At 37.3% G+C, this 26,872-nt stretch overlaps 1 protein-coding gene across 8 annotated transcripts in view; it reads right to left on the bottom strand.

Annotated features, from left to right (window-relative positions):
* The window catches only part of USP45 (ubiquitin specific peptidase 45), a 76,499-nt gene that overhangs the window by 23,525 nt on the left and 26,102 nt on the right, over positions 1–26,872 (bottom strand). For 7 of the 8 annotated variants that reach the window (XM_086707483.1, XM_025925347.2, XM_086707482.1 and 4 more), the window contains 4 exons: positions 22,392–22,534; positions 21,681–21,776; positions 17,428–17,558; positions 8,952–9,039 (listed from right to left, as the gene is read on the bottom strand). In XM_086707483.1, the coding sequence (XP_086563609.1) occupies positions 8,952–9,039; positions 17,428–17,558; positions 21,681–21,776; positions 22,392–22,534 (458 nt within the window). Of the gene's footprint in view, positions 1–8,951; positions 9,040–17,427; positions 17,559–21,680; positions 21,777–22,391; positions 22,535–26,872 lie in introns of those variants that run through there. The other variant, XM_086707487.1, reaches the window with a different exon arrangement.

Below are 26,872 nucleotides of genomic sequence, written 5' to 3' on the forward strand. Positions count from 1 at the left end.
GCAGGCAGACATCACATGGACATACAGCAAAACAGCGATCTGAAGAGCACCTGGGCACACAGTGGGGAGGTTATTTGCTCATCTCCAAATGCGTCCTAGAGAGACAGCATTCACAGAGAGACCCCTCCAGGGACAAAGGAACTGGCAGGTACAATTCCCTCCCCCACTTCTCAGCAAAGGTTAAGGGCCACCTGCAGGAGCCAGGATAGCACTGACACTCACTACCTAACTTGCTCACACCAACCCCTGCTTCCCCATGCTCTGTTGGAACTGCCCTTCTCAGTCACATTTGCCTTACTCCCAGGGCCATGGGCCCCCTTTCCCAGAAGACCAGCCCAATCCCTGCCCACACACAGTTCTCCATGTGGGATTTTTGCAGGGCCTCAATTCTGGCGGCGGTGGCGACAGGTCTCAGCCCTGGTCTCTGACCAGAGCACACCTAGTTAAAACTTACCACATTCAAAAGACACCTGGCTGGCTCAGTTGGAAGGGCATGTGACTCCTGATCTTGGGGTTTCAAGTTTGGGCCCCACATTGGGTGTAAAGATTACTAAAAAAATAAACTATTAAAAAAAGCTTGCCACATTTCAGATCAGAGACCAAACACTGCCCACAACAGACACAGAGCACCTCTGCAGATGACTGGCCTGAAGGATAAAGCGGCCAGGACCCAACAGTAGACTGCATGCAGCACACACTGGAGATGTTCACTAAAGTGTCAGGCCCTAGGGAACAGGGGACATTATGGGGCAGGGCACTGCCAGACTGCCTCTTCATTAGGCCATTGAACAAGGAACACAGCTTATTTTCTTAACACAGAGAAAACAGGCCCAGAGACTCAGACAAAATGAGAAGATAGAGAAATTTGTACCAATGAAAGAACAGGACAAGGCCATGGCCAGAGATCAAAGTAAAACAGACATAAGTAACATGCCTGATGGAGTATTTAAAGCAATGGTCATAAGGATATTCACTGGACTTGAGTAAAGAGTGGAAGACATCAGTGAGACCCCTAACACAGAGATTAAAAAGAACCAATCAGAGATGAACAGTGCAATAAACGAGATTAGAAATAGACTTGATGCAAAGTACAGCAGGCTGGAAGAAGCAAAAGAATGAATTAATGACCTAGAAGACAGAGTAATGGAAAGTAATCAAGCTGAACAAAAGAGGAGAAAAAAAGAATTATGCAAAATAAGAGATTTGGGGAACTCAGTGACTCCATCTAATGTCATAATATTCGTATTACAGGAGTCGCAGAAGAAGGAGAGAGAGAAAAGAGGGCAGAATATTTATTTGAAGAAATAATAGCTAAAAACTTCCCTAATCTGGGGAATCCAGATACAAGAAGTAGAGAAGCTCCAAAAAACGAACAAAAGCAGGCCAACACCAAGACATACTGTAATTAAATTGGCAAAATATAGTGATAAAGAAAAAATTTTAAAAGCAGAAGGATGAAAAGAAGACCTTTACATACAAGGGAAACCCCACAAGGCCATCAGGAGATTTTTTTAGCAGACACTTTCCAAGCCAGAAGGGAGTAGTGTGATATATTCAAGATGCTGAATGGGACAAAATCTGCAGCCAAGTATACTATATCCAGCAAGGTATCATTCAGAATAGAAGAAGAGATAAAGAGCCTCCCAGACAAATAAAAACTAAAGGAGTTTGTGACCAATAAACCAGCTTTGCAAGAAATATTAAAGTGAGCTCTCTGAGTGGAAAGGAGAGACCAAAAGTGACACTATGAAGGTAGGAAACACAAAAGCAGTAAAAATGAGTATTTCTGTAAAAAGTCAGTCAAGGAACTCATAAAATAAAAGGATGTAAAATATGACATCATATACCTAAAATGTGGAGAGAAAAGGAGTAAAGAATGAGTTCAAACTTAAACTACCACGTATTTCATGTAGACTGCTATACACAGAAGATATAATATACAAACCTAAGTGAATCAAAAACCACTAATAAATATGCAAAGAATAAAGAGAAAGAAATCATATCACTAAATCATATCACTAAATAAATACATCACTAAAGAAAACCAGCAAACCATAAAAACGAGAAAGACAAAGGATCAGAGAAAATCTTCACAAACAACCACAAAACAAGTAATACAATGGGAATAAATACATATCTATCAATAATTACTCTGAATGTAAGTGCACTAAACACTCCAATCAAAAAGACATAGGATGATAGGACGGATATAAAAAACAAGACCCATCTATACACTACCTATAGGAGACTCATTTCAGACCAAAAGACACCTACAGATTCAAAGTGAGGAGATGGAGAAACATTTATCATGCAAATGGATGTCAAAAGAAAGCCAGGGTAGCAATACTTAAATTGGACAAAATAGACTTTAAAACAGAGACTATGACAAGAGACAAAGAAGCACACTATCTAGTCATAAAGGGGACAATCCAATAAGAAAATATAACAATTATAAATGCTTATGCACCCACATGAAAGCACCCACACACATAAAACAGTTAATAACAGGGATGCCTGGGTGGCTCAGTCACTTAAGGATCCAACTTCAGCTCAGGTCATGATCTCACAGTTCATGAGTTCAAGCCCTGCATCAGGCTTTGTGCTGAAAGCTCAGAGCTTGGAGCCTGCTTCAGATTCTATCTCACCCTCTCCCTCTGTCCCTCTCCTGCTCAGACTGTCTCTGTCTCTCAAAAAGAAGTAAAGGTTAAAAAATTAAAAACAAAAACAAAAACAACAGTTAATAACAAACATACAGGAACTAATTGGTAACAACACAATAATAGTAGGGGACTTTAACACCCCACTTATATCAACAGACAGATCATCAAAACAAAAAAATCAACAAGGAAACAATGGCTTTGAATGACACACTGAGCCAGATGGATTTAACCAACATATTCAGAACATTCCATCCTAAAACAGCAGAATACACATTCTTTTCAGGTGCTCGTGGAACACTCTCCAGAACAGATCATGTATTAGGCCAAAAAACAAGTCTCAACTAATTCAAGAGGATCAAAGTCATACCATGCATCTTTTCTAACCATAACACTATGAAACTAGAAATCAACCACAAGAAAAATCCGGAAAGACCACAAATACCTGAAGGTTAAATGCCCTGCTACTAAACTAAATCAGAAAATAAAAGAAGAAATAAAAAAGTACATAGAAACAAATAAAAAAGAAATCACAACAGTCAAACTATTGGGATTCAGCAAAAGCAGTTCTAAGAGGGAAGTTTACAGCAATATAGGCTTACCTCAAGAAGCAAGAAAAATCTCAAATAAACAACCTAACCGTTTACCTAAAGGAGCTAGGAAAAGAACAACAAACTAAAACCACTAGAAGGAAAGAATAAGGATTAGAGCAGAAATAAAACTATAAAAACAAAAGAACAGATCAACGAAACCTAGAGCTAGATCTTCAAAAATAAAATAAAATAAAATTGACAAACCTCTAGCCAAACTCATCAAGAAAATAGAAAAGGACTCAAATAAATAAAATTATAAATGAGAGAGAAGTAACAACCAACACCATAGAAATACAATCATAAAAGATTATGTAAAACTAAATGCCAAAAAATTGGTCAACCTAGAAGAAATGAATAAATTCCTAGAAACATATGCTAAGTGAAATTAGTCAGAGAAAGACAAATATCATATGACTTCACTCATATGAGAACTTTAAGGTAAAAAACAGGTGAACATAAGGGAAGGGAAGCAAAAAATAATATAAAAACAAGGAGGAGTACAAAACATAAGAGACTCTTAAATACAGAGAACAGAGAGTTACTGGAGGGGTTGTAGGAAGGGGGATGGGCTAAATGGGTAAGGGGCATTAAGAAATCTACTCCTGAAATCATTGCTGCACTATATGCTAACTAATTTGGATGTAAATTAAATAAAATGGTAAAAAAAAAAAAAAAATCCTAGAAACATATAAACTACCAAACTGAAACAGGGAGGAATAGAAAATTTAGACAGAAAACCAGCAAAGAAATTGAATCAGTAATCAAAAAATCCCAACAAACAAAAGTTTGACCAGATGACCAGATGACTTCCCAGGCAAATTGTGCCAAACATTTAAAGAGTTAATACCTCTTTTTCTCAAACTATTCCAAAAGACAGAAAAGGAAGGAAAATTTCCAAATTCATTCTATGAAGCCAGCATTACCCTGATACCAAAACCAGACAAAGACACCACAAAAAAACAGAACTACAGGGGCGCCTGGGTGGCGCAGTCGGTTAAGCGTCCGACTTCAGCCAGGTCACGATCTCGCAGTCCGTGAGTTCGAGCCCCGCGTCAGGCTCTGGGCTGATGGCTCAGAGCCTGGAGCCTGTTTCCGATTCTGTGTCTCCCTCTCTCTCTGCCCCTCCCCCGTTCATGCTCTGTCTCTCTCTGTCCCAAAAATATAAACGTTGAAAAAAAAAAAAAAATTTAAAAAAAAAAAAACAGAACTACAAGTCAATATCTCTGATGAACATACATGCAAAAATCCTCAACAAAATATTAGCAAACCGAATCTAACAATACATTAAAAAAATCATTCATCATGATCAAGTGGGATTTATTCTGGGTTGCAAGGGTGGTTCAATATTCACAAATCAGTCAACATGATACATCAGATCAACAAGCAAAGGACAGGAACCATATAATCATTTCAATGGATGCAGAAAAAGCCTTTGACAAAATACAACATCCATTCATGACAAAAAACCCTCAACAAAGTAGGTTTAGAGGGAATATACCTCAACATCAAAAAGGCCATATATGAAAAACCCACAGCTAATATCATCCTTAATGGGGAAAAACTGAGAGCTTTTTCCCTAAGGTCGGGAACAAGACAAGGACGTCCACTTTCACCATTTTTATTCAACATGGTACTGGAAGTCCTAGTCACAGCAATCAGACAACAAAAAGAAATAAAGGGCATCCAAATTGGTAAGGCAGAAGTAAAACTCTATTTTCAGATGACACATTATATACAGAAAATCCTAAAGACTCAATCAAAAAAACTTGCTAGAACTGATAAATGAATTCAGTAAAGTCTCAGGATACAAAATCAATATAGAGAAATCTATTACATTTCTATACATCAATAATGAGGCAGCAGAAACAGAAATTAAGCAAACAATCCCATTTACAATTGCACCAAAAATAAGATACCTAAAAATAAACCTAACCAAAGAGGTAAAAGACCTGTACTCTGAAAACTATAAAACACTAATGAAAGAAACTGACAATGACACAAAGAAATAGAAAAACGGGCACCTGGGTGGCTCAGTTGGTTGAGCATCTGACTTCAGCTTAGGTCATGATCTCACACAGTTTGTGACTTCGAGGCCCCACATTGGGCTTGCTGCTGTCAGCACAGAGCCCGCTTCAGATCCTCTGCCCTTCTCTTTCTCTGCCCCTCCCCCACTCACATTCTCTCTCAAAAATGAATAAGCATTTTAAAAAAAAGAGAAAGAAATGGAAAGACATTCCATGCTCACGGATAGGAAGAGTAAATATTGTTAAAATGTCTACTCTACACAAAGCAGTCTACATATTTAATACAATCCCTATCAAAATACCAACATTATCACAGAACTACAACAAACAATGCTAAAATTTTTATGGAACTACAAAAGGCCCCGAAGAGCCAAAGCAATTTTAAAAAAGAAAACCGAAGCTGGAGGCATCACAATTCCAGACTTCAAGCTGTTTTACAAAGCTATAATCATTAAGACAGTATGGTACTGGCACAAAAAAATAGGCACACAGATCAGTGGAACAGCATAGAAAGCCCAGAAATGAACCCACAATTATACAGTCAATTAAACCTCAACAAAGCAGGAGAGAATATCCGATAGGAAAAAGACTGTCTCTTCAACAAATAGTGTTGGATAAGTTGTTCAGTTATGTGCAAAAGAATGAAACTGGACCACTTTGTTACACCATACACAAAAATGAATTCAAAATGGATTAAAGACCTACATGTGAAATCTGAAACTACAAAAATCTCAGAAGAGAACACAGGTGGTAACTTTTTTGACACCGGCCATAGCAACTTCTTTCTGGATATATCTCCTGAGGCAAGAGAAACAAAAACAAAAATAAACTTATTGGAATTACATAAAAATAAAAAGCTTCTGCACAGTAAAGGAAACAATCAACAAAACTAAAAGGTAACCTCCAGAATGGGAGATGGTATTTGGAAATGACATATCCCGTAAAGGATTAGTATCCAAGATGTATAAAGAACTGATATAACTCAACACCAAAAAACCCAAATAATCCAATTACCAAGTGGGCAAAAGACACAGACATTTCTCCAAAGACTTCATACACATGGCCAACAGACACATGAAAAGATGCTCATCAGCATTCATCATTAGGGAAACGCAAATCAAAACTACAATGAGATCACCTCACACTTGTCAGAATGGGTAAAATAAAAAATACAAGAAACAACAGCTATTAGCGAGAATGTGGAGAAAAAGGAACCCTTGTGTACTGTTGGGAATGCAAACTGGTGCAGCCACTCTGGATGAGGTTCCTCAAAAAGTTAAAAATACCCTATGATCCAGCAATTGCACTGCTGGGTCTTTACCCAAAGAATACAAAATTCACACTAATTCAAATAGATACACATACCCCTATGTTTGCAGTATTATTTATAATAGCCAAATTACAGAAGCAGCCCAAGTGTCCATTAATGAATGAATGAATGAATGAATGAATGAATGAAAATGTGGTACACTTCTAAAATGAAATACTATTCCACTATAGAAAAGAATGAAATCTTGCCACTTGTAACAACATGGATGGAACTAGAGAGGGAACTAAGCGAAGTAAGTCAGAGAAGGAAAAATACCATATGATTTTACTTACGTGTGAAATTCAGGAAACAAAATGAGCAAAGGGGAAATAAAAAGAGAAAACAAGAAACAGCCTTAACTACAGAGAACAAACTGATGATTACCAGAGGGGAAGTGAGTGGCGGGGTGGGTGAGACAGGTGATGGGGATTAGGGAGCACACTTGCTGTGTTGAGCACCAGATGATGTATGGAATTGTTGAATGACTGTATTGTACATCTGAAACTAATGTAACACTGTAAAACTAACGAATTAAAACACAAACTTAAATATATATAATGCAGATACATATAACTTAAATATATACATATATCAAGTAGAGAGATGGCAGAAAAGGACTGACACCTTCAAAAGCTGAATTTAACTAATGTAACATAGAGGTCAATAAATAGCCAATTAAAAACAGAACTATAATAAACACTGTAGCAGGAGGGAGTGATTAACTCATTAAGGTAAAAGAAAATAACAGAACCCTATTTATTTACTGAAAACTAGAATACCACAATACTACAAGTCGAGGTGAGATTTTATTTTTCATTCTTTTAAGTTTATTTATTTATTTTGAGAGAGTCAGAGACAACAAGTGGGGGAGAGGCAGAGAGAGAGGGAGGGGGATCTGAAGCAGGCTCCGTGCTGTCAGCATGGAGCCCAACTTGCGGCTCAATCCCACGAACCGTGAAATCATGACCTGAGCCAAGATAGAGAGTCCTATGCTTAACTGACTAAGCCACTGAGCACCCCTCAAGATTTTACAAAACAAAAAGAGGAGGAACCACCTTGCCTAGTATCACAGTAACAGCTATCACAAGCATAGGAGTACTTCATTTTCACATCGTTGCTCTGCTACATATTAACATAAATTAAGAAGTATATTTACCTTGAATGGAAAACAGGATTTCACCTATTGTGACAATTATGATTGAGATAGCATGCCTGCAGCGATAGGTTGAGAATGATTCCGAGCCTGAATCCAGACTCAGCAGAACCATTATGAATGATTAATAATGTCCTGCTATGAGTGATAGAGGAAAAATGAAGGATATGTGCTGTGTACTTGACAGCTTTAATACCTTGCATTTTCTCTGAAAACTTGTATCCCATTCATAGGTCCCCACCAAAAAAGTTGAATTTAACTCATTTAATATTACAGGCAACTACCACCCAATCGATAAAGGGACAGGATGACAATGGACACTGTTTGGGGAAATCTATCCAGGCCATGAGCCACTTTTTCTTTTCTCAGAAACATTCCCTGATCCAGGAGGCTTGGATCCCATTCCCCTAGTTACCAGTGACTCATCCCTGAGTGGATCCTAATCCAACATGAGGTAACAGAGTTTCTCTTCAGAGTTGGGATTCACAAACAGCCAGTTTTGGTTTTATATACGTGGAACTGCAACATGTGCAAAATATGAAGGTCATGTGCTATCATTCAGAGACAGAAGCTGAGAAACTACTCAGTTTGCAGGAAAATGAATAAAGAAAATCTACAGAGCCAGGGAAATGAGGAGAATATTCTCTGGATTCTTGAGAACCTTCCTGTCCCTATATCCCTACCCATACCTCCTGTCACCTAGATTCTTAGCTTCCCTTTTCCTTATTTAAACTAGCTTGAATTTGTTATTTACAGTCAAAGGGTATCAACTAATAAAGGATAAGGGGGGTGCAAAAGGATAAAAGAAAATAATCTTTTAGAAGAACTGGCCAAAATAAATAAATAAAGGAATAGAATAGTTAGAAAAAATCAAATTACTTCTCAATCCATATTAAAATTATGGTAAAAATTAACTCCTTCAATTTTTTACCCTCTTCTTAAAGAGTATATGTAATCGGGGTGCCTGGGTGGCGCAGTCGGTTAAGCGTCCGACTTCAGCCAGGTCACGATCTCGCGGTCCGTGAGTTCGAGCCCCGCATCGGGCTCTGGGCTGATGGCTCAGAGCCTGGAGCCTGTTTCCGATTCTGTGTCTCCCTCTCTCTCTGCCCCTCCCCCGTTCATGCTCTGTCTCTCTCTGTCCCAAAAATAAATAAACGTTGAAAAAAAAAATTAAAAAAAAAAAGAGTGTATGTAATCAATTTAAAGAAATCTGACCTTTGTTTCTTCTGTTCTCACCGCATCCAGCAGATAATGCAGTAGTTCCTGACTGTCCTGTTGCTGGAAACCTTTAAATCGAGGGGCCCTATGATTTAAAAACAAAACAGGAAAGAAAAAAGATAATTTCATCAACAATATATTACTATCATCAAAAATAATTTTTTTGAATGTTTACATGATTAATGTATTTGAGAGAGAGTGTGTGTGTGCGCATGTGTGTGCATGCAGGGCCCCTCTGGAGGGGCAGAGAGAAAGAAGGGAGAGAATCCCAAGCAGGCTCCATGCTGTCAGCCCAGAGCCCAACATATGACTCAATCTCACACACCTCAATTGCTTAACCAACTGAGCCTCCCAAGTGCCCCTCATCTAAATCATTTTTAAATAACATATATTCAAAGATTCAATATAGTCCTTTTACCACTAGGTAAAAAGAGCAGATATGATCACTGCTCCAATTAAGATGAGATCATCAGTACACAGAAAATAATATAGTTATCAGGCCATCTGGGTGGTTCAGCCGGTTAAGCATCTGACTCTTGATTTCGGCTCAGGTCATAATCTCATGGTTCTTGGGATCAAGCCCCACATGGTGCTCTGCACTGATAGCATGGAACCTGCTTGGGATTCTCTCTCTCCCTCTCTCTGCCTCTCTCTCTCTCTTGAAATAAATAAATAAAATAAAAAAGAATAATATGGCTGTCATTTATCAAGTGACTACTACATGCAAGCATAGTACATATGTTAAGCTTTACATAGATCAATCCTCAAACAAGCTTGGGATGCACTATTTTCTCCAGCTTATACAGAGGGCTCAGAGGGATTATTCAAATAATTTGCAAGGTCACACAGCAAGCAAAAATATAGTACTCAAACCCAAGCCACTGTGATCTATTATCTTCCTACCCTGAATAACCAAATGAAAAACAAGAAGTTATTTACATTTAAATAAAGAACAATAATCTGATATCTCTGTGAATGTATTTATTTTAAGGATTTAACAACTAAATTTCCTCGTATTAATTAAAGGTTCAGGTGCTGTACATGGAGACATCAACACAGCAAATATTTAGTTGATTTCATTAACTTTAAAAAACAGTATTTTCTGCAATAAATTCCAATACTAAAATGAAATGAAAATAAGTGCTAAATTTAGATAGTGCTCTGATCTAAGATGAAGAAAGAATTTTGTCAAAGTAATATAAAATAGTAAGAATATCTTATTGTAGTACAAGTTTACAATGTTCTCCTTGTGGTATGTCCAACATATCTCATTTGATATGCACAACAGTGCTGTTAAGAAATCAGTTAAGATGAACTGTTTTACACTTGAGAAAACTGAAGAACAATCTGTGTGCCACTGACGTAAATCCAAGTCTTTTGATTCTTGAGTCCAGTACTTCAAGCCTTATTCTTTATTATCTCATAATAAACATTCATTCTAGTAATGCACTAATGAGAGTCCCTGGTGCTAAAAAGCTATCTGAACTAGCAGTGAATCTAGCCTATAATAGGAACCGTAATTTCATTTATTCACTCTTGTTAAGTAGTAGCAAAAGCAAAAGGATGCTGAGAACTTTGATTTACTGCCCTTGTGGGCTTCCCTTTCTGCATTTGGTGGATATAGATCACCTTCTAGATCAGAGAAGAGGACAGAAACCAAGATGGACACATTTCTCACCCCTATCTGGGCTTCCATGGCTGGAATCCATGTAAGGCAGAAACTGCATGACATGACATTTGTGCTGTAGGCATCAAGGAAGTTCAGTGAAGTGGAAGAAGATTGCAAGGGGCAAACGGGAATCCTTCAGGGATCCTCATCTGCCATGTTGCAGGTAGGAGGAACAGTCTGTGGCTTTCAAAGCAGATGCACAGGAAGGAAATTGTTCCTGAACAAAGGAGAAACTTTCTCTACCACGTCTCTGCCTACAGCTCCATCTCAACTATCCACAGACCAGTTACTGCCTTCTAAACCATTCAAGAAAATTAATGACAAATCACTAAATTCTACTCCTGGAACCAATACGACATATATGTTAACTAACTTGAAAATAAATAAACAAACAAACCTAGATTTTTTTTTTCTTTCTTCTTCTACCTAGGACTGGGTCAAAAATTCTAAGAGGACTTAAAGAATCTGTAATACCCAAAGCAATCTATATATTCAATGAAATCCCTATCAAAATAACACCAACATTCTTCACAGAGCTAGAACAAACAATCCTAAAATTTGTATGGAACCACAAAAGACTCTGAATAGCCAAAGCAATCCTGAAAAAGAAAACCAAAGCTGGAGGTATCACAATTCCAGACTTCAAGCTGTATTCAAAAGCTGTAATCATCAAGACAGTATGATACTGACACAGGAACAGACACATAGATAAATGGAACAGAATAGAGAACCCAGAAATGAACCCACAAATATGTGGATGGTCAACCTTATCAAGAGCCTGAAAGGAAGCTCTTAGGCAAATACTAACTAAGGCTACAAGAGAACACATACTTAGCCTAGAGACCTGAAACCAGGCCAAACCTTCTATAGATTCTTCTCACCTCCCCCAGATGAGGGCAGCAGAGTAACTGTAAGCCAATACAAGACCTCAATCTCCAAGGCCAGCCCAGAGTTCAGAGGTAAGGCTATCTTAAAATTTGACATTTTTAGGCAGAGAAGAGAGGGATATGAGGAAAAGAGGCTATGGAAGGGAGAGGATGTGAAAAAGGCAGCAGGGGAAACAAGGAAGGGTGGAGGAAATGGAAGAAAGCAAAGGGGGAAAGAATGGGAAAAAACAAACAAAAAATTCTACTCCCAAGAAGCCTACAAACCAATATCATAAAACACAAAGAAATCTGATGTTAAAAAATCAACAACTGAAATGCATTTACTTCACTCCAAATAAATTTTATAAAACTGATCCAAAGATGTTACAATATGTTGAGAATGTACAAAAACATAAAGGCATGCCAATAAAAGCCTAGATATTAGGTAAAAAAGAAAAACTTTTTTTTTTAAGTTTATTTATTTTTGAGAGAGAAAGAGAGCACGAGTGGGGCAGGGCAAAGAGAGAGGGAGACACATAATCTAAAGCAGGCTCCAGGCTCTGAGCTGTCATCACAGAGCCTGATGTGGGGCTGGAACTCATGAACCATGAGATCATGACCTGAGCTGAAGTCAGACGCGTAACTGACTAAGCCACCCCGGCGCCCCAAAAAGAAAAACTTTTTTAAGGGATATGTAGATATTGATAAGATAGCCAATTGAAAATATTAGAATAAAATAAAACTACAGATATAAAAATCAATAGATAGGATAAATTCTATACACAGTTGAAGGGCAAACCAGTAAATTAGAAGATAATAGTATTTTGAGAATTTGGTGGCACTCCTTAATGTACATGACATACCATAGAGTATCACAAAACTACAAATATGTATATGTATGCATATGTGTATACACATATATATTTGTAGTGTGTGTGTATATACATGTATGTGTACACACATATGCATACACATGCATATTTGTATATATACATACACACACACACACACACATATATACACACACACACACATACATATATATTTCCTCATGGACAAAACCCAAAGAAAGCTCAGCACATCAATATTAGTTACCAACATAAAAGAGTGAAGGAGTAAACAAAGCAAAAGATGGGCATAAATGAGTATAAAGAAACGATCACTCTAGAGCATCTTTGAACCTTTTAAGGAAGAATGCATGTAGAAACTGGTGAAATCCAAGAAAGATTTGTAGGAGAGTTGACAGTATTGTGTTAATGTCAATTTCCTGGTTTTGACAATGCACTGTTGTTTAAGTTATTATTGATAGTGGAAGCTAAATAAAGGGTACACAGTAACTCTGTACTCTTATTTCAACTTCTTGTGATCCTTAAAACTACTGCAAAATAACAAGAAGTGGGGTGGGTGGGGAATCCAGAAGAAAGTTGAAGAATTTGCTCCCAACATTCACAAGTGGTAGAAATGTCTGATAATCACTCTTACAATAGAAACTACAAGAGACGGTTCAACTTTCAAAAATCAAGTAATGTATACACACAATGTAGATGAATCTCAAAATAATTATAGCAAGAAGCCAGACAAAAAAGAGTACACACTATATATAGGAATCTAAAACATGCAAACGAATCTACAGTGACAAAAACAGGTAAGTGGTACAGAGGGGAGGGGCTTAGGGGAGACAGTCCAGAGAGAGGGATCACAAAAGGGCCCAAGAAAACTTTTAGGGGTGATGCATACATTGATCACACTGATTGTGGCAATGGTGTCACAAGTATGTAGATATACATTATACGTATATATATATAGTATCTCAAAACTTATCCAATGGTATGCTTTAAATATGTACAGCTTAATGTATGTCAAATATACAAACTATTCAGAACACCCATTAATACGATTCACTGTTTCAACAGATTTTTAAAAACCCATATGATTATTTCAATAGATGCAGGAAAAGCATTTAATAAAATCCAATACCCGTTCTTTTTTCTTAAAAGAAAAAAACATTTATTATCTCATGGTTTCTCTGGGCCAGGAATCAAAGTATACCAATGGTAATACATAATGTTTATTTATTTAAATAATAAAGTTTTGTTGTTTTTTAAGGAAAAATTGGGTATTGGGAGTTTATCAAATACTGTTATTCTTGATGAGAATCCTCAGAAAAAACTAGGAATGGGAATTTCCTTAACCTGATGAAAGGCATCTACGAAAAACCTACAGCTGCTATCACACTTATGTGTGAAAGACTGAATGTTCCTCCCCTAATATCAGAAACAAAGCAAAGATGCATATTTCACCACTCCAACATTGTACTGGAGGTCCTTGCCAGCTATATAAAGAAAAAGGTCTAAAAGGATACAAATTTTAAAGGAAGAAATAAAATGGTCTTTATTTACCAATGACATTATTGTCTACATAGGAAATCCCAAAAGATCTACATGAAGCTATTATAACCAGTAAATGAATTAAACAAAGCAGCAAGAAACAAGATCAATATACAAAAACCAAGTATATTTCTGTATATTAGAAACGTACAACTGGAAATTGAAATTTCTTTAAAGTACCAATTTACAATAAATAGTATTTAAAAACATGAAATTCTAAAGGTAAATCTAACAACATTGTGTAGCATTTGTAAGCTGAAAATCACAAAACTTGATGAGAAAAATCAAATACCTAAATAACTGAAAACATATGTCATAATCATGCTTTGGAACACAACATGGTTAAGATGTCCATTCTAAACTGATCTCCAAATGCAATCCCAATTAACAAACTGATTGTAAAATTCATGTGAAAAAACAAAGGACTTGAAATAGTTTAAAAAAAAAAAAAAGTAAAGTTTGAACTCTCATTCTCCAATTCCAAGACTTACTATAAAGTTACAGTAATTGACACAGTGGAGGACTGGGGTAAGAATAGACATGCAGATCAATGGAACAGAACAAAGTCCCAAAACAGACTCAACATACATGGCTCAAATCTTCACCAGGTTTTTAAAAATTACTTTTCTTAATATGTATCTCTTAAAAAAAATTTTTTTTTACATTTATTGATTTTTGAGAGACACAGTGAGATAGAGTGTGAGCGGGGGAGGGGCAGAGAGAGAAGGAGACACAGAATCTGAAGCAGGCTCTGGGCTCTGAGCAAGTGTTCAGCACAGAGCCTGATGCAGGGCTCAAACCCACGAACCGCGAGATCATGACCTGAGCCGAAGTCGGATGCTCAACCAACTGAGCCACCCAATATACATCTCTTTTTAAAGTAAACATAAAAAACAAAAGGCAATTTTTAATATTTTCAAATGATGTTTGATCCAGTAATTCTATATATCCTACTGATGTACTCTCACAAGTGCAGCACACACACACGTAAAATCAAGTAAGTCATACCCACATGCACTAAAATGGAAAAATATAAAAAATGTATTAAGCAAAACAAGTTGCAAACAATCTGTGTATATGTCTGTGTATGCATAATCACTTTTGAAAAAAATAAGATAAATACTACTTTGAATGTCTATCCATAAACACCTATTATTTAAACATTTTTTTAATTTATAAATCTTTATAAAACAAAAAAAAAAATGCAAAACAGTTATTTTTGGAGATCCAAAAACAAATTTCTAATTGACATAAATTCCTAAAAACTTTTGAACTCTGTGAGGCACCAAAGTCTCTGAGACTTTTATGGGACTTTCTGTTCTTCAGGTTTTGAAAAACAGCATTTGCCTACTAAATTAAACACATAATAAATCCTCTATATTTTTGACCACATTCAAAATACCACGGCACAGTATGCTAAGTGAAATAAGCCAGTCACAGAAAGACAAATAGTGTGATTCCATTTATATGAAGAACCTAAAATAGTCAAATTCATAAAATAAAAGAGCACAATGTTGTCTACTAGGGCCTGGAGTGAAGGAAAAATAGGAATAATCAATAGGCATAAAGTTTTAGTCAAGCAAGATGGACAAGCTCTAGAGATCTCCTGTCCAGCATTGCACCTACAGTCAACAATATTTTGTACACTTAAATTTTTTTAATGTTTATTTATTTCTTAATATTTTTTATGTTTATTTTTTGAGAAAGAGAGACAGAGAGACAGACAGAGTGCAAGCAGGGGAGGGACAGAGAGAGGGAGACACAGAATCTGAAGCAGGCTCCAGGATCTAAGCTGTCAGCTGTCAGCACAGCCCCCAACATCGGGCTTGAACTCACAAACCACGAAATCATGACCTGAGCCGAAGTTGGATGCTTGATCGACTAAGTCACCCAGGTGCCCCTGTATACTTAAAAATTTTAAGATGGCAGGGGTGCCTGGGTAGCTCAGTAGGTTAAGTCTCCAACTCTTGGTTTCAAAGCAGGTCATGATCTCACAGCTGGTGGGATCAAACCCCAAGTTGGGCTCTGTGCTGTTGTAACAGAGCCTGCTTAAGATTCTCTCCCCCACACCTCTCTCTCTCTCTCTCAAAATAAATAAATAACTTCAAGAGAAAAAAAGAAAAAATTTAAGAAGGTAGAGCTCATGGTAAGTGTTCTTTTCACAATTATTTTTGAAAAAATTAACCTTGGTACAATTCTATGAGCTAAAATACAATATAATGCCATGGCACAAGTAACTAGCTTAAATTAAAATGAAATTTTGAAGCCTAGAGATATAAAAAAATGTTAAGTTCCCATTTAAAGAATTTTGTTTCTACATATTTTAGTAATTGTGGACTGGACTAGCTCATGAACTCCATGACAGGATCTATTTTTAATATGTTATACACTGTGTATCCCTAGAATCTAGCAAGTAACTGACACAAATAAGTTCTCAATTTTTAAAAAAAAATTTTTTTTTCAACGTTTTTATTTATTTTTGAGACAGGGAGAGACAGAGCATGAATGGGGGAGGGTCAGAGAGAGAGGGAGACACAGAATCTGAAACAGGCTCCAGGTTTGAGCAGTAAGCACAGAGCCCGACGCAGGGCTCGAACAGTGAGATCGTGACCTGAGCTGAAGTCGGACGCTTAACCGACTGAGCCACCCAGGCACCCCAGTTCTCAATTTTTTCAGATGAAGGAATAAGTGAAAGCATTAAAGTTGCATCAGGTCCTTTATGGTATGTATGTATTTCCACGTACCCAAGGATTTTGTTTTTGAACATACAGTACTATCTTGAGAAATTCATTTAAACTCTATTTGCCTTGAAGCTCATTTCTAAAACTAAGGAAAGGGGCACCTGGGTGGCTCAGTCAGTTAAGCGTCTGACTCTTGATTTTGGCTCAGGTAGTCATCTCACGGTTCATGAGATCAAGCCCTATTTCAGGCTCTGCGCTGACAGCCTAGAGCCTGCTTGGGATTCTCTCTCTCCCTCTCTCTGCCTCTCTCTCTCTCTCTCAAAATAATAAACATTTTTTTTAAAAATGATAAAAATAAGGAAGGCACCTGGCTGGCTCAGTTGGTAGAGCATGCAAGTCCTGATCTTGGGGTCATGAGCTTGAGCCCCATATTGCAGGTTGAGTATACTTAAAAATGATAATAAAAGTAAAAATAAGAAAACTAGGTTCAGATGACCTATTATGGCACCTTTTAGATTTTACAATTCTATAGTTTTCTTACTCTTTGTTCTTACATCATGGGCTTCTGAATCAGGACAGACCTCTATTTGAATCCTGGCTTTGTCACTATACAGCTAAGTAAGCTACTCAACTTCTGTGAGTCTCAGTTTCCTTATTTATAAAATGGGGATAAACAAGCACTTCTTCAGAGTATTATGAGATATAATTTACATAAAGCACACAGCTGCAATTAAACAAATATTAGTTCTGAATCTCTTGAGAGTCTAGACAATAATAGTGTTATAGTAAGAGTGAAACTACCCATATTAAGTGATACATTAGAATTTTATAACTCATAATTATTTATATCAAAAATTTAGATGCACCCACTTCTGACAAAGCTGATTAAAAAGAACTTTAGGAGAAAGTGGTCCTTTTTCAGTCTCCTTCATGCTATGAAGAAACAGGAACAGGGCTGAGGTCAATGGTCCAGGGCTTGAAAGTTCCACCATTAATGGGTCCTTTAAAAACATGATCAACTCTTTGTCAGAAATATGCAATTTTAAACTTAAATATTATTAAAAACTAAGAGTTATACTTTGTTTAAATGATGACAACTAAATTGCCTCAAGTGCATTACGAAACTTTATTCCCACACATATAAAATGAATGTTTAAAAAAATGGGATAATGGAATTAAGTGTCTTACCTTGAAAAACACAGGTATTCTCATATCCTCTGCTCTTTACTTAATGAAAGTATTAGTTTAAGAGTTAAATCACCAATATTTAGTTGCTTATAAATGTCCCTTAATGTGCTTTCCTAAAAGTGAAATTACTTATCTACTTGATATGTATTTATTTCCAATCATAAATTATATTTAATAAATTATATTTATCAAATATAATGATAAATTATATTTATTAGCAAACTCCATAGCTTTCTTTTCCCAAAACATTTTATGAATAAAATAAGGAATGGGAAATTATGTCACAAAATTAGTACACCATTCCCTCTCTTTTAAAATGGAGAGAAAAAGCTTGACAAAAGCAGCTAAAATTGTGTGAGGGAGAAACCCATTTTATTCTAAAATTTTTCCCCCACCAAGTTTTGCTTTCTAAAATGTTATCTTCACCAGTAATCCTCTCTCCTTACAAACAATGAATTAAAAGCAAATGCCAAATATCATCTTGGGACATTATAGAAAGTGATCTTCTAATACAACTACCAAATATGTTGCCTCATTCGTGTATTTATGAAATACATGTTACATATATATTTCATACCAACTACCCTTAAAAAAAAATCTACCATCTGGGGCACCTGGGTGGCTCAGTGGGCTGAGCATCTGACCTCAGCTCAGGTCATGATCTCACGGTTCATAGGTTCGAGCCCTGTATCAGGCTCTGTGATGACAGCTTGGAGCCTAGATCCTGCTTCATATTCTGTGTCTCCCTCTCTTGCTGCCCCTCTCCCTCCCACCTCTCAAAAATAAACATTAAAAAAATTTTTTTTTTTTTTTAAATCTACCATCTGACTAAAACCACAGAAAGGACAGGCTATAATTTTTCCATAGTCTCTGAGTATCAAAAGTGCTCTCTGCCATGTTGAAGACATAAACAGACATTTCTCCAAAGAAGACATCCAGATGGCCAACAGACACATGAAAAGATGCTCAACATCATTCATCATCAGGGAAATGCAAATCAAAACTACAATGAGATATTACCTCACACATGTCAGAATGGCTAAAATCAAAAATAAAAGAAAAAACTGCTGGTGAGGATGTGGAGAAAAAGAAACCCTTGTGCACTGTTAGTGGAAATACAAACTAGTGCAGGCGCTCTGGAAGACAGTATGGAGGTTCCTCAAGAAGTTAAAAATAGAACTACCATATGATCCAGTAATCACTCAACTGGGTATTTACCTAAAGAATACAAAAACACTGGGATGCCAGGGTGGCTCAGTCTGTTAAGTATCTGACTTCAGCTCAGGCCTTGATCTCACTGTTGATGGGTTTGAGCCCCGCATCAGGCTCTGTGCTGACAGCTTCGGAGCCTGAAGCCTGCTTTGGATTCTGTGCCTCCCTCTCTGCCCCTCTCCCTGCTCGTGCTCGCTCACTCTCTCTCTCTCTCTCTCTCTCTCTCTCTCTCAGAAATAAATAAAAACATTAAAAAAAAAATTTAGGGGCTCATGGGTGGCTCAGTTGGTTGAGGGTCCGACTTCAGCTCAGGTCATGATCTCATGGTCCGTGCGTTTGAGCCCCATGTCGGGCTCTGTGCTGACAGCTCAGAGCCTGGAGCCTGCTTCAGATTCTGTGTCCCCCTCTCTCTCCGCCTCACCCCTGCTTGTGCTCTCTGTCTTTCAAAAATGAACAAATATATTAAAAAATGTTTTAAAAAGAATATAAAAACACTAATTCAAAGGGATACACACACCCCTATGTTTATTGCAGCATTATTTACAATAGTCAAATTATAGAAGCAGCCTAAGTATCCATCAACTGATGAATGGATAAAGAATATGTAGTATACTTATACAATGGAATGTTATTCTGCCATAAAAAAGAATGAAATCCTACCATTTGCAAACAACATGGATGGACCTTGTGGGCATACTAATTGAAATAGGTCAGACAGAGAAAGACAAATACCATATGAACTTACTTACATGTAGAATTTAAAACAAAACACCCAAAAACAAACAAACAAACAAACAAACAAACATGCTCATAGACACAAAGAAGAGATTGGTGGCTGCCAGAGCCAGGGAGTGAGGGGGTAGGTAAAATGGGTGAATGAGGTCAAAAGGTACAAACTTTCAGATATTAATAAACAAAAAAGAACACCTATGAAAAACCTACAGTTAACTTCATTCCTAATGTTATTGAAAGAATATTTTCCCCCTAATTTGGGGATTGTAGGCAGGGATGCCTGCTTTCATCATTTCTATTCCACATGTTATTAGAGGTTCAAGCCAGCACAGTAAGGTAAAGAAAAGAAACAAAAGGCATACAGTTTACAAAGGGCAAAGTAAAACTGGTGATTCAAAGAGCAGTGATCTACACTGACAGCCCTCCAGCTCAGGTCAACTGTATGTCCTATGTATCTAAGATCTAAGATTGAAACTCTCCTCTTAGAATAATGCAAACCTAAAGTGATCAGTTATAGCATCTAACTGCCCTATAATAATCTTGAGACACAGTTCTACATGTAAAATACTTAACATTCAATCACATTTAATAGGAAATCTTTTCAAGTGACTAAGTATCAACTTCCATTTAATGGTTTTCACTATCTCACTCAACTTTAGAAGAGTATAGGACCTACCATAAAGATTTTAAGGGGTTGAACAGGCAGTAAGTTTACAGGCTGCTCTTTCAACAAAGAAATACAATATCGTCTTTCAAATCTGCCTCCTTGGGGAAAAGAAAAATCTAAGATTACTACACTGAGCTAAGAATTTTTAGAACTCCCCTTTCTTAAGTGTTCTCAAAAGCCAGATCATGAGCTATATATACACTGTCTTCCTCCAATACACACACACACACACACACACACACACACACACACACACACACACACACACACAATTTCTAACTAAAAACTTTATTACTAGTGTCAGCTCCCTCAAGCCAAAGACCACCAGGAACACACTGGTAGTTGAACAAGAGGGGTTTATTACTTGTTGCATTTGGGGACAACATACACGATGGGAAACCATGGGGTGTCTCAATAAAAGGGTGTTGGAAAGAACTGATAGAGGATTTGAGTTTTGGATAAGTAATTTAGGGGAGAGTCTAAGGAAGCAGAAGTCTGCTCTCAGTTGAATGCCGTCAGAAAGTGGGGGTAATTCTATCACTGGGTATCTTGATAAATCTTATCTTTGAGTTAGGATAACCTAAATTCTAGTCTCTTTGGGAGACAAAATCAAGGATAAAGCTATAACTAGTAAAGAAGTAGCAGTCTCTCACTTTGGTCAAAGAAGATGTTTGGGATTTTTCTCAGTGGTAGACGAACTTTGCTTTTGTCTATGTTTAGATAAAATTATGAAGTAGCCTTGCTTTGTCTTAGTTTGTCAGTCTCAGAGCAACCTAGCCTGAGGCTGGCATTCCGTGAGACTGTTTGAACAATATGGCCTAACTGTAGGTGCCACGCCAGCTTCTGAATGTTAAGTGCTGTTTTTTGTTTGTTTGTTTTTTCCTTTCTTACTAGCTTAAAAACCCATTTTCAGACTAGGCTCCTAAAAACCTTTAGATGTTCACCATTAATACCAAATCTACTTTTAAAGAATTAAAATGCTATATTTAAGGAAATGTTACCAGTAATTACAAAACAGGAGTCCTAGACATTTTGCTCAACAAAACAAACGCCTTTTGTTTTTTCCAGTATATTTGTTTGAAAGCTGCCTTAATATTTTTGTATTGTTTGACCCACGATATGTTTGAACCCTAACAGATCTTGAAGGTTTAACTTCAGAATTTTAAAATCTGATTATTTCACAAAATGCTTTTGAATGATTTTTTCAAAATATTTTTTCAAAACATCATTTCAGTTAACATTCGGAGAAATACTAAAGGTAGATTTTGACACCATCAGTGGCTCATCTAAAAAGAGCTATTATCCAGGCAGTCATACTTCTTACCAGGTGAGAGTCTGAGGAAGGAAAAATCTTGAGTTTTGTACCATTTTCTTTGCTCTCATTCATCAGTTCTGAAAGAATATAAGATTGTGCCAAGTTCTAAAAGAAAACAAAAGTAAAGTCTTCTGATTCAGTTGTAATATGCCTCTGATTCTATGGAATAAATACTCTCTTGGGCGCCTGGGTGGCGCAGTCGGTTAAGCGTCCGACTTCAGCCAGGTCACAATCTCGTGGTCCGTGAGTTCGAGCCCCGCGTCGGGCTCTGGGCTGATGGCTCAGAGCCTGGAGCCTGTTTCTGATTCTGTGTCTCCCTCTCTCTCTGCCCCTCCCCCATTCATGCTCTGTCTCTCTCTGTCCCAAAAATAAATAAAAAACGTTGAAAAAAAAAATTAAAAAAAAAATACTCTCTTAAGCTCTCAAACGTCATCTAACATAGCAAAAAAATGTTTAAGTTTACAAAAAAAATGTTCACATTTAGTAAATGTCAGTATTACTGATTAAATCACAGTAAAACACAGAGAAGGCCTTCCAGAAGCACTGTGTGAAAAGGGGGCATACATACGTTATGCAGCAATGGTTAACGATGGCCTAAAACAAAAAAGAAAACAGAAAAATCTCCAGGGGAACATTTAGCTGTCATTTGCTAGTTTACAGGTGTGCCAATAAATATAAATTAATCTTTTACATTTTACAAAGTTTCCTGATGGCTCTTACCTGCATGACTGCATTGAAAAAGCAAGTATTTCCTAAATTTGTAATTCCTTTCACAGGTGTTACACTGTTGCCTTTTCTTCCTTTCTTTTTTTCACCTGCTTCATATTTTTCTTCACAAAGTTTTAAGATTCTAGAGAATGCACCTAAGTTAGAGAAAACATAACTGACATAAGATATAAAATTCAATAACCATCATTTAAAATAATTTAAATAGGGGCGCCTGGGTGGCGCAGTCGGTTGAGCGTCCGACTTCAGCCAGGTCACGATCTCGCGGTCTGTGAGTTCGAGCCCCGCGTCAGGCTCTGGGCTGATGGCTCAGAGCCTGGAGCCTGTTTCCGATTCTGTGTCTCCCTCTCTCTCTGCCCCTCCCCCGTTCATGCTCTGTCTCTCTCTGTCCCAAAAATAAATAAATGTTGAAAAAAAAAATTTTTTTTAAATAAAAAAAATAAAATAAAATAATTTAAATATATTACTTAAAATTAAGTAACATTTCCCCTTGAATCACTGTCCCTGAAGTGATGTCAGGGACAAATAAATGTCTCCAGTTGGTATCCTCCTACTAAATAATTTTTCATTTTGACATACACATCTGTACCTCATACCATAATGAAGAATGAATTCCAGATGAATTAAAAATTAAAAAAGAATAAAGTAACAAAAATAAGGAAAGAACATCCAGATCTTGGTTCCTAAATACCATTCCCCACAAAAAGAAATGAAGACTCCTTGGGGTGCCTGGGTGGATCAGTCAGTTAAGTGTCTGACTTCAGCTCAGGTCATAATCTCAACAGCTTGTAGGTTTGAGCCCCACATCGGGCTCCGGGCTGACAGCTCAGAGACTGGAGCCTGCTTCAGATACTATGTCTCTCTCTGTTCTTCTCCCACTCATGCTCTGTCTCTATCTCTCTCTCTCAAAAATAAATAAACATTGAAAAAAATAATAAAGAAATCAAGACTCCTGATCCTAAACCTGGGGCAGCAAAGAAACAAAATAAACCTATAACATTTTTATTGTGCTAGAAAATAAGGAAGTGTTCAAAAAAACTGATGAGTATGTCAAAATACACACCATTTTGAGTAAGTTCCCACTGGTCCAATCTGGGAAAATTTGAATATCAAAATAAAGAAGGGTACTAATAGTTTATTATTCACTGAGCAAAATGAGAATAGATCTGAATGGATAATAGGTTTTTTAAACGGGAGGAAAAGAGAAAAACTTTTCCTTACAAGAGAATGCCAACTAATAAATAGAAGAAATGATGGAACTGGAAAATCACCAGATGGTGGCATTTTTTTATATTCTTGCAACTTTTCTGTAAGTTTGAAATTGTGAAAATAAAAAGTTTAAAAAATTAATAACTATATTATAAAAAAGTAAAACACCAGGGACCAGGGCCCTGTGGCCAGGCCAAATGCCATGAGCAGGGTTCCTGTGCCCCTGGCCTATGGGCCTCTTCCCTGCCCCCTCAGTTTGCCATTTTTGGAGTTTTTCATTATTATTAAACTGATGGGACTTTTGTGTTTTTATAGTGACTCTGTGGTGCAGCTCTTTAAGAAAGCTAGGACATGCCTTAGATGCAAAAAAAACAAAAAAAAAAACAAAAAAAAACACCTATATGTTTGGCATATAAGTGCATGTTTTGGGCTCACTGATTTGTATAATTAATACAGATTTGAGCATTATAATATCAATTCATCATGTTTAAAAACAATATGAAAATGAATAATTTCTAACATTAACTGACATGATTGATCATACATATTAACAGCACATTATTTTCTGAATCAAAATATAATTTGAAGTTTGATGGGAAATTGCCAAGTTCTCCAATCTTTTGGTTTTAACTGAAATATTATTTTAAATTCCTTTCAACTTTCAGATTTTGTAATTCTTCACAATTATACATTTTATTCATCTAATACTGATATAATGTCTTGCATTGCTAATTAACTTTTAAATATTTGGCTATCTCCCCAGATGGGTGGGGATCAGAAAACGTCTCTACTCTTTCTTCCACAGGGCTGTGATGTTGGCGAGAACATCCATAATAAAAATTTAATGTAAATGAAAAATGTACCAGATTAAACAGGAGATCCAGTAGAAACTTGGCCCTCTAAGCTTCTGATGAGTTTTTTTTAATTTCCTTATTGTTTATTATTTTTGAGAGAGAGACAGAGAGACAGAGAGCAAGCAGAGAAGGGGCAGAGAGAGAGGGAGACACAGAATCGGAAGCGGGCTTCAGGCTCCTAGCTCTCAGCACAGAGCCCGACACGGGGCTCGAACTCACAGATCGCAAGATCATGACCTGCGCTGTAGTTGGCCACCCAACCGACTGAGCCACCCTGGCACCCCAGCTTCTGATGAGTTCTTAAGAGTAAGTTAAGACATCCCCTCCCATCCTACCCTTCTATATGACAGCACTGAGGAAGATGAACAGATGCTGGAGGTAGCTCTGTGTTCAGGGACAGAAGCAGGCAGCAAACACCATAAAGAGAAACTTTAATCTTGGGTAAGGGCAGACTGATGTCATGCACACCCTGTTGGTTCAAATAAGGTTTGACTTGGCACCTGTGACTTTTGCCAAAAAAAGGCATCAATCGAGGGGGGTTATTAACACATTTTCTTTCTTTTTTTTTTAATACTTATTTTTTGAGAGAGAGACAGACAGACAGAACATGAATTGGGGAGGGGCAGAGAGAGGGAGACACAGATTCCAAAACAGGCTCCAGGCTCTGAGCTGTCAGTAGAGTCTGACACGGGGCTCAAACTCACGAACCGCAAGATCATGACTTGAGCCAAAGTCAGATGCTCAACCAGCTGAGCTACCCAGGTGCCCCAACACATTTTCTTATAATGTTTTCAGATTAAATGAAGAGCTGCTATCTGCAAAGTACCCAGCAAGGTAAGCACTATGTAAGTGTGTGAAGACAGACCAGAGAATTATTTGTGCCAAAATCCAGATCTTCATAAGCTATTCTTCATGTCCGTTGTTTATACGTCCTCACTTTTAATCATTTCCTATAACTTCCTGGTTTTTTCCCCCCTTCAAGTTTATCTCTTATTTCTAACTGGATTTTCTGAATTGCTAATATGAACTTGCCTTTTATGTTGACTGTGGTTCTCCTATCTTTTTGGCTTTTCTTAATTGTATTCTTTCAGCTAATTCTTTGCTTAAAATTTATTTATTTTGAGAGAGAGAGAAAGCGAGAGTGGGGGAGGGGTACAGAGAGAGAGAGAGAGAGAGAGAGAGAGAGAGAGAGAGAATCCCAAGCAGGCTCCACACTGTCAGCACAGAGCCCAATGCAGGGCTTGAACCCACAAACCATGAGATCATGACCTGAGTCAAAGTCGGACACTTAACCAACTGAGTCACCCAGGCGCCACTGTGGCTTTTCTTTTTAACATGTGGTAACATCTTATCACAACCCTAGAGTTCTGGGTTAACACAGAAAAGAACTAGCAAGATAGATCTCTTCTCCTGTCTTCCATATATTAAAACATGTGATAAGAATTAAATCCCATACTAAAGCTTGGGGGCAAAGGCTGGTACAATCAATGGAGAAGTCACTGACATGCAGAGGCCAGCCAATGGAGAAAAGGAAAAGCAGGAAAAAAAGCAAAGACAATATTCCAACCTGCAAGCAAATGTGAAAGCAAATGAAAAAAGCCAGTCAGTGGTTAAGAAGCACTACACAAGGGGTGCCTGGGTGGCTCAGTCAGCTAAGCATCTGACTTAGGCTCAGGTCATGATCTCATGGTCCGTGGGTTCGAGCCCTGCACTGGGGTCTATGCTGACAGCTCAGAGCCTGGAGCCTGCTTCAGATTCTGTGTCTCCCTCTCTCTCTCTGTCCCTCCCCTGCTCACGCGCGCTCTCTCAAAAATAAACATTTAAAAAAAAAAAAAAAGGAAGCACTACGCAAACAAGAGGAGGCCCCATATGGATCCCGGCTGGGTTTGGGAATAAGAGCAGTCTACCTCTTAATTATACTGAGATCCCAAGTAGAGCCTAAAGCAGGTTTCAGCTCTCATTAACAGCAATTGCCACTAGATGGCTTCATAGTGATTGTTAAGAGATTAAAGATGATAGAGTAATTAAATCCAAGCATTAGTCCATCTTTTTGGGCAAGGTTGTTACTCTGATTTTACATTTACAAAACTCAGTCTCCAACATGTTAAGTAATTTGCCCAAAGTCTTAAAGACAATCTTTTGACTATAAATCTATTGTCATTTTACCACCTAATTTCTCTTCAGTGATTCATGCACAATGAGAATTATAAAAGATTGGGAGGCAAGAGTCTTACATATTTAGGTGTATGTAACCCTGAAAAAATGACTCCTCAAAAGTACTTCTTATACTTAACATTGCCATAATGTTTTTTTGCTAATTAACATGAAAAAATGTTGGGGAAAATAAACTATATAGATTATATTAACCATACAACATATATACATATACACATATATGTTTTTGTATTTTAC

The sequence above is a fragment of the Puma concolor genome, chromosome B2 (assembly GCF_028749965.1).
Source record: "Puma concolor isolate L17-30 chromosome B2, mPumCon1.1.hap2, whole genome shotgun sequence".
Taxonomy (NCBI): Eukaryota; Metazoa; Chordata; class Mammalia; order Carnivora; family Felidae; genus Puma; species Puma concolor.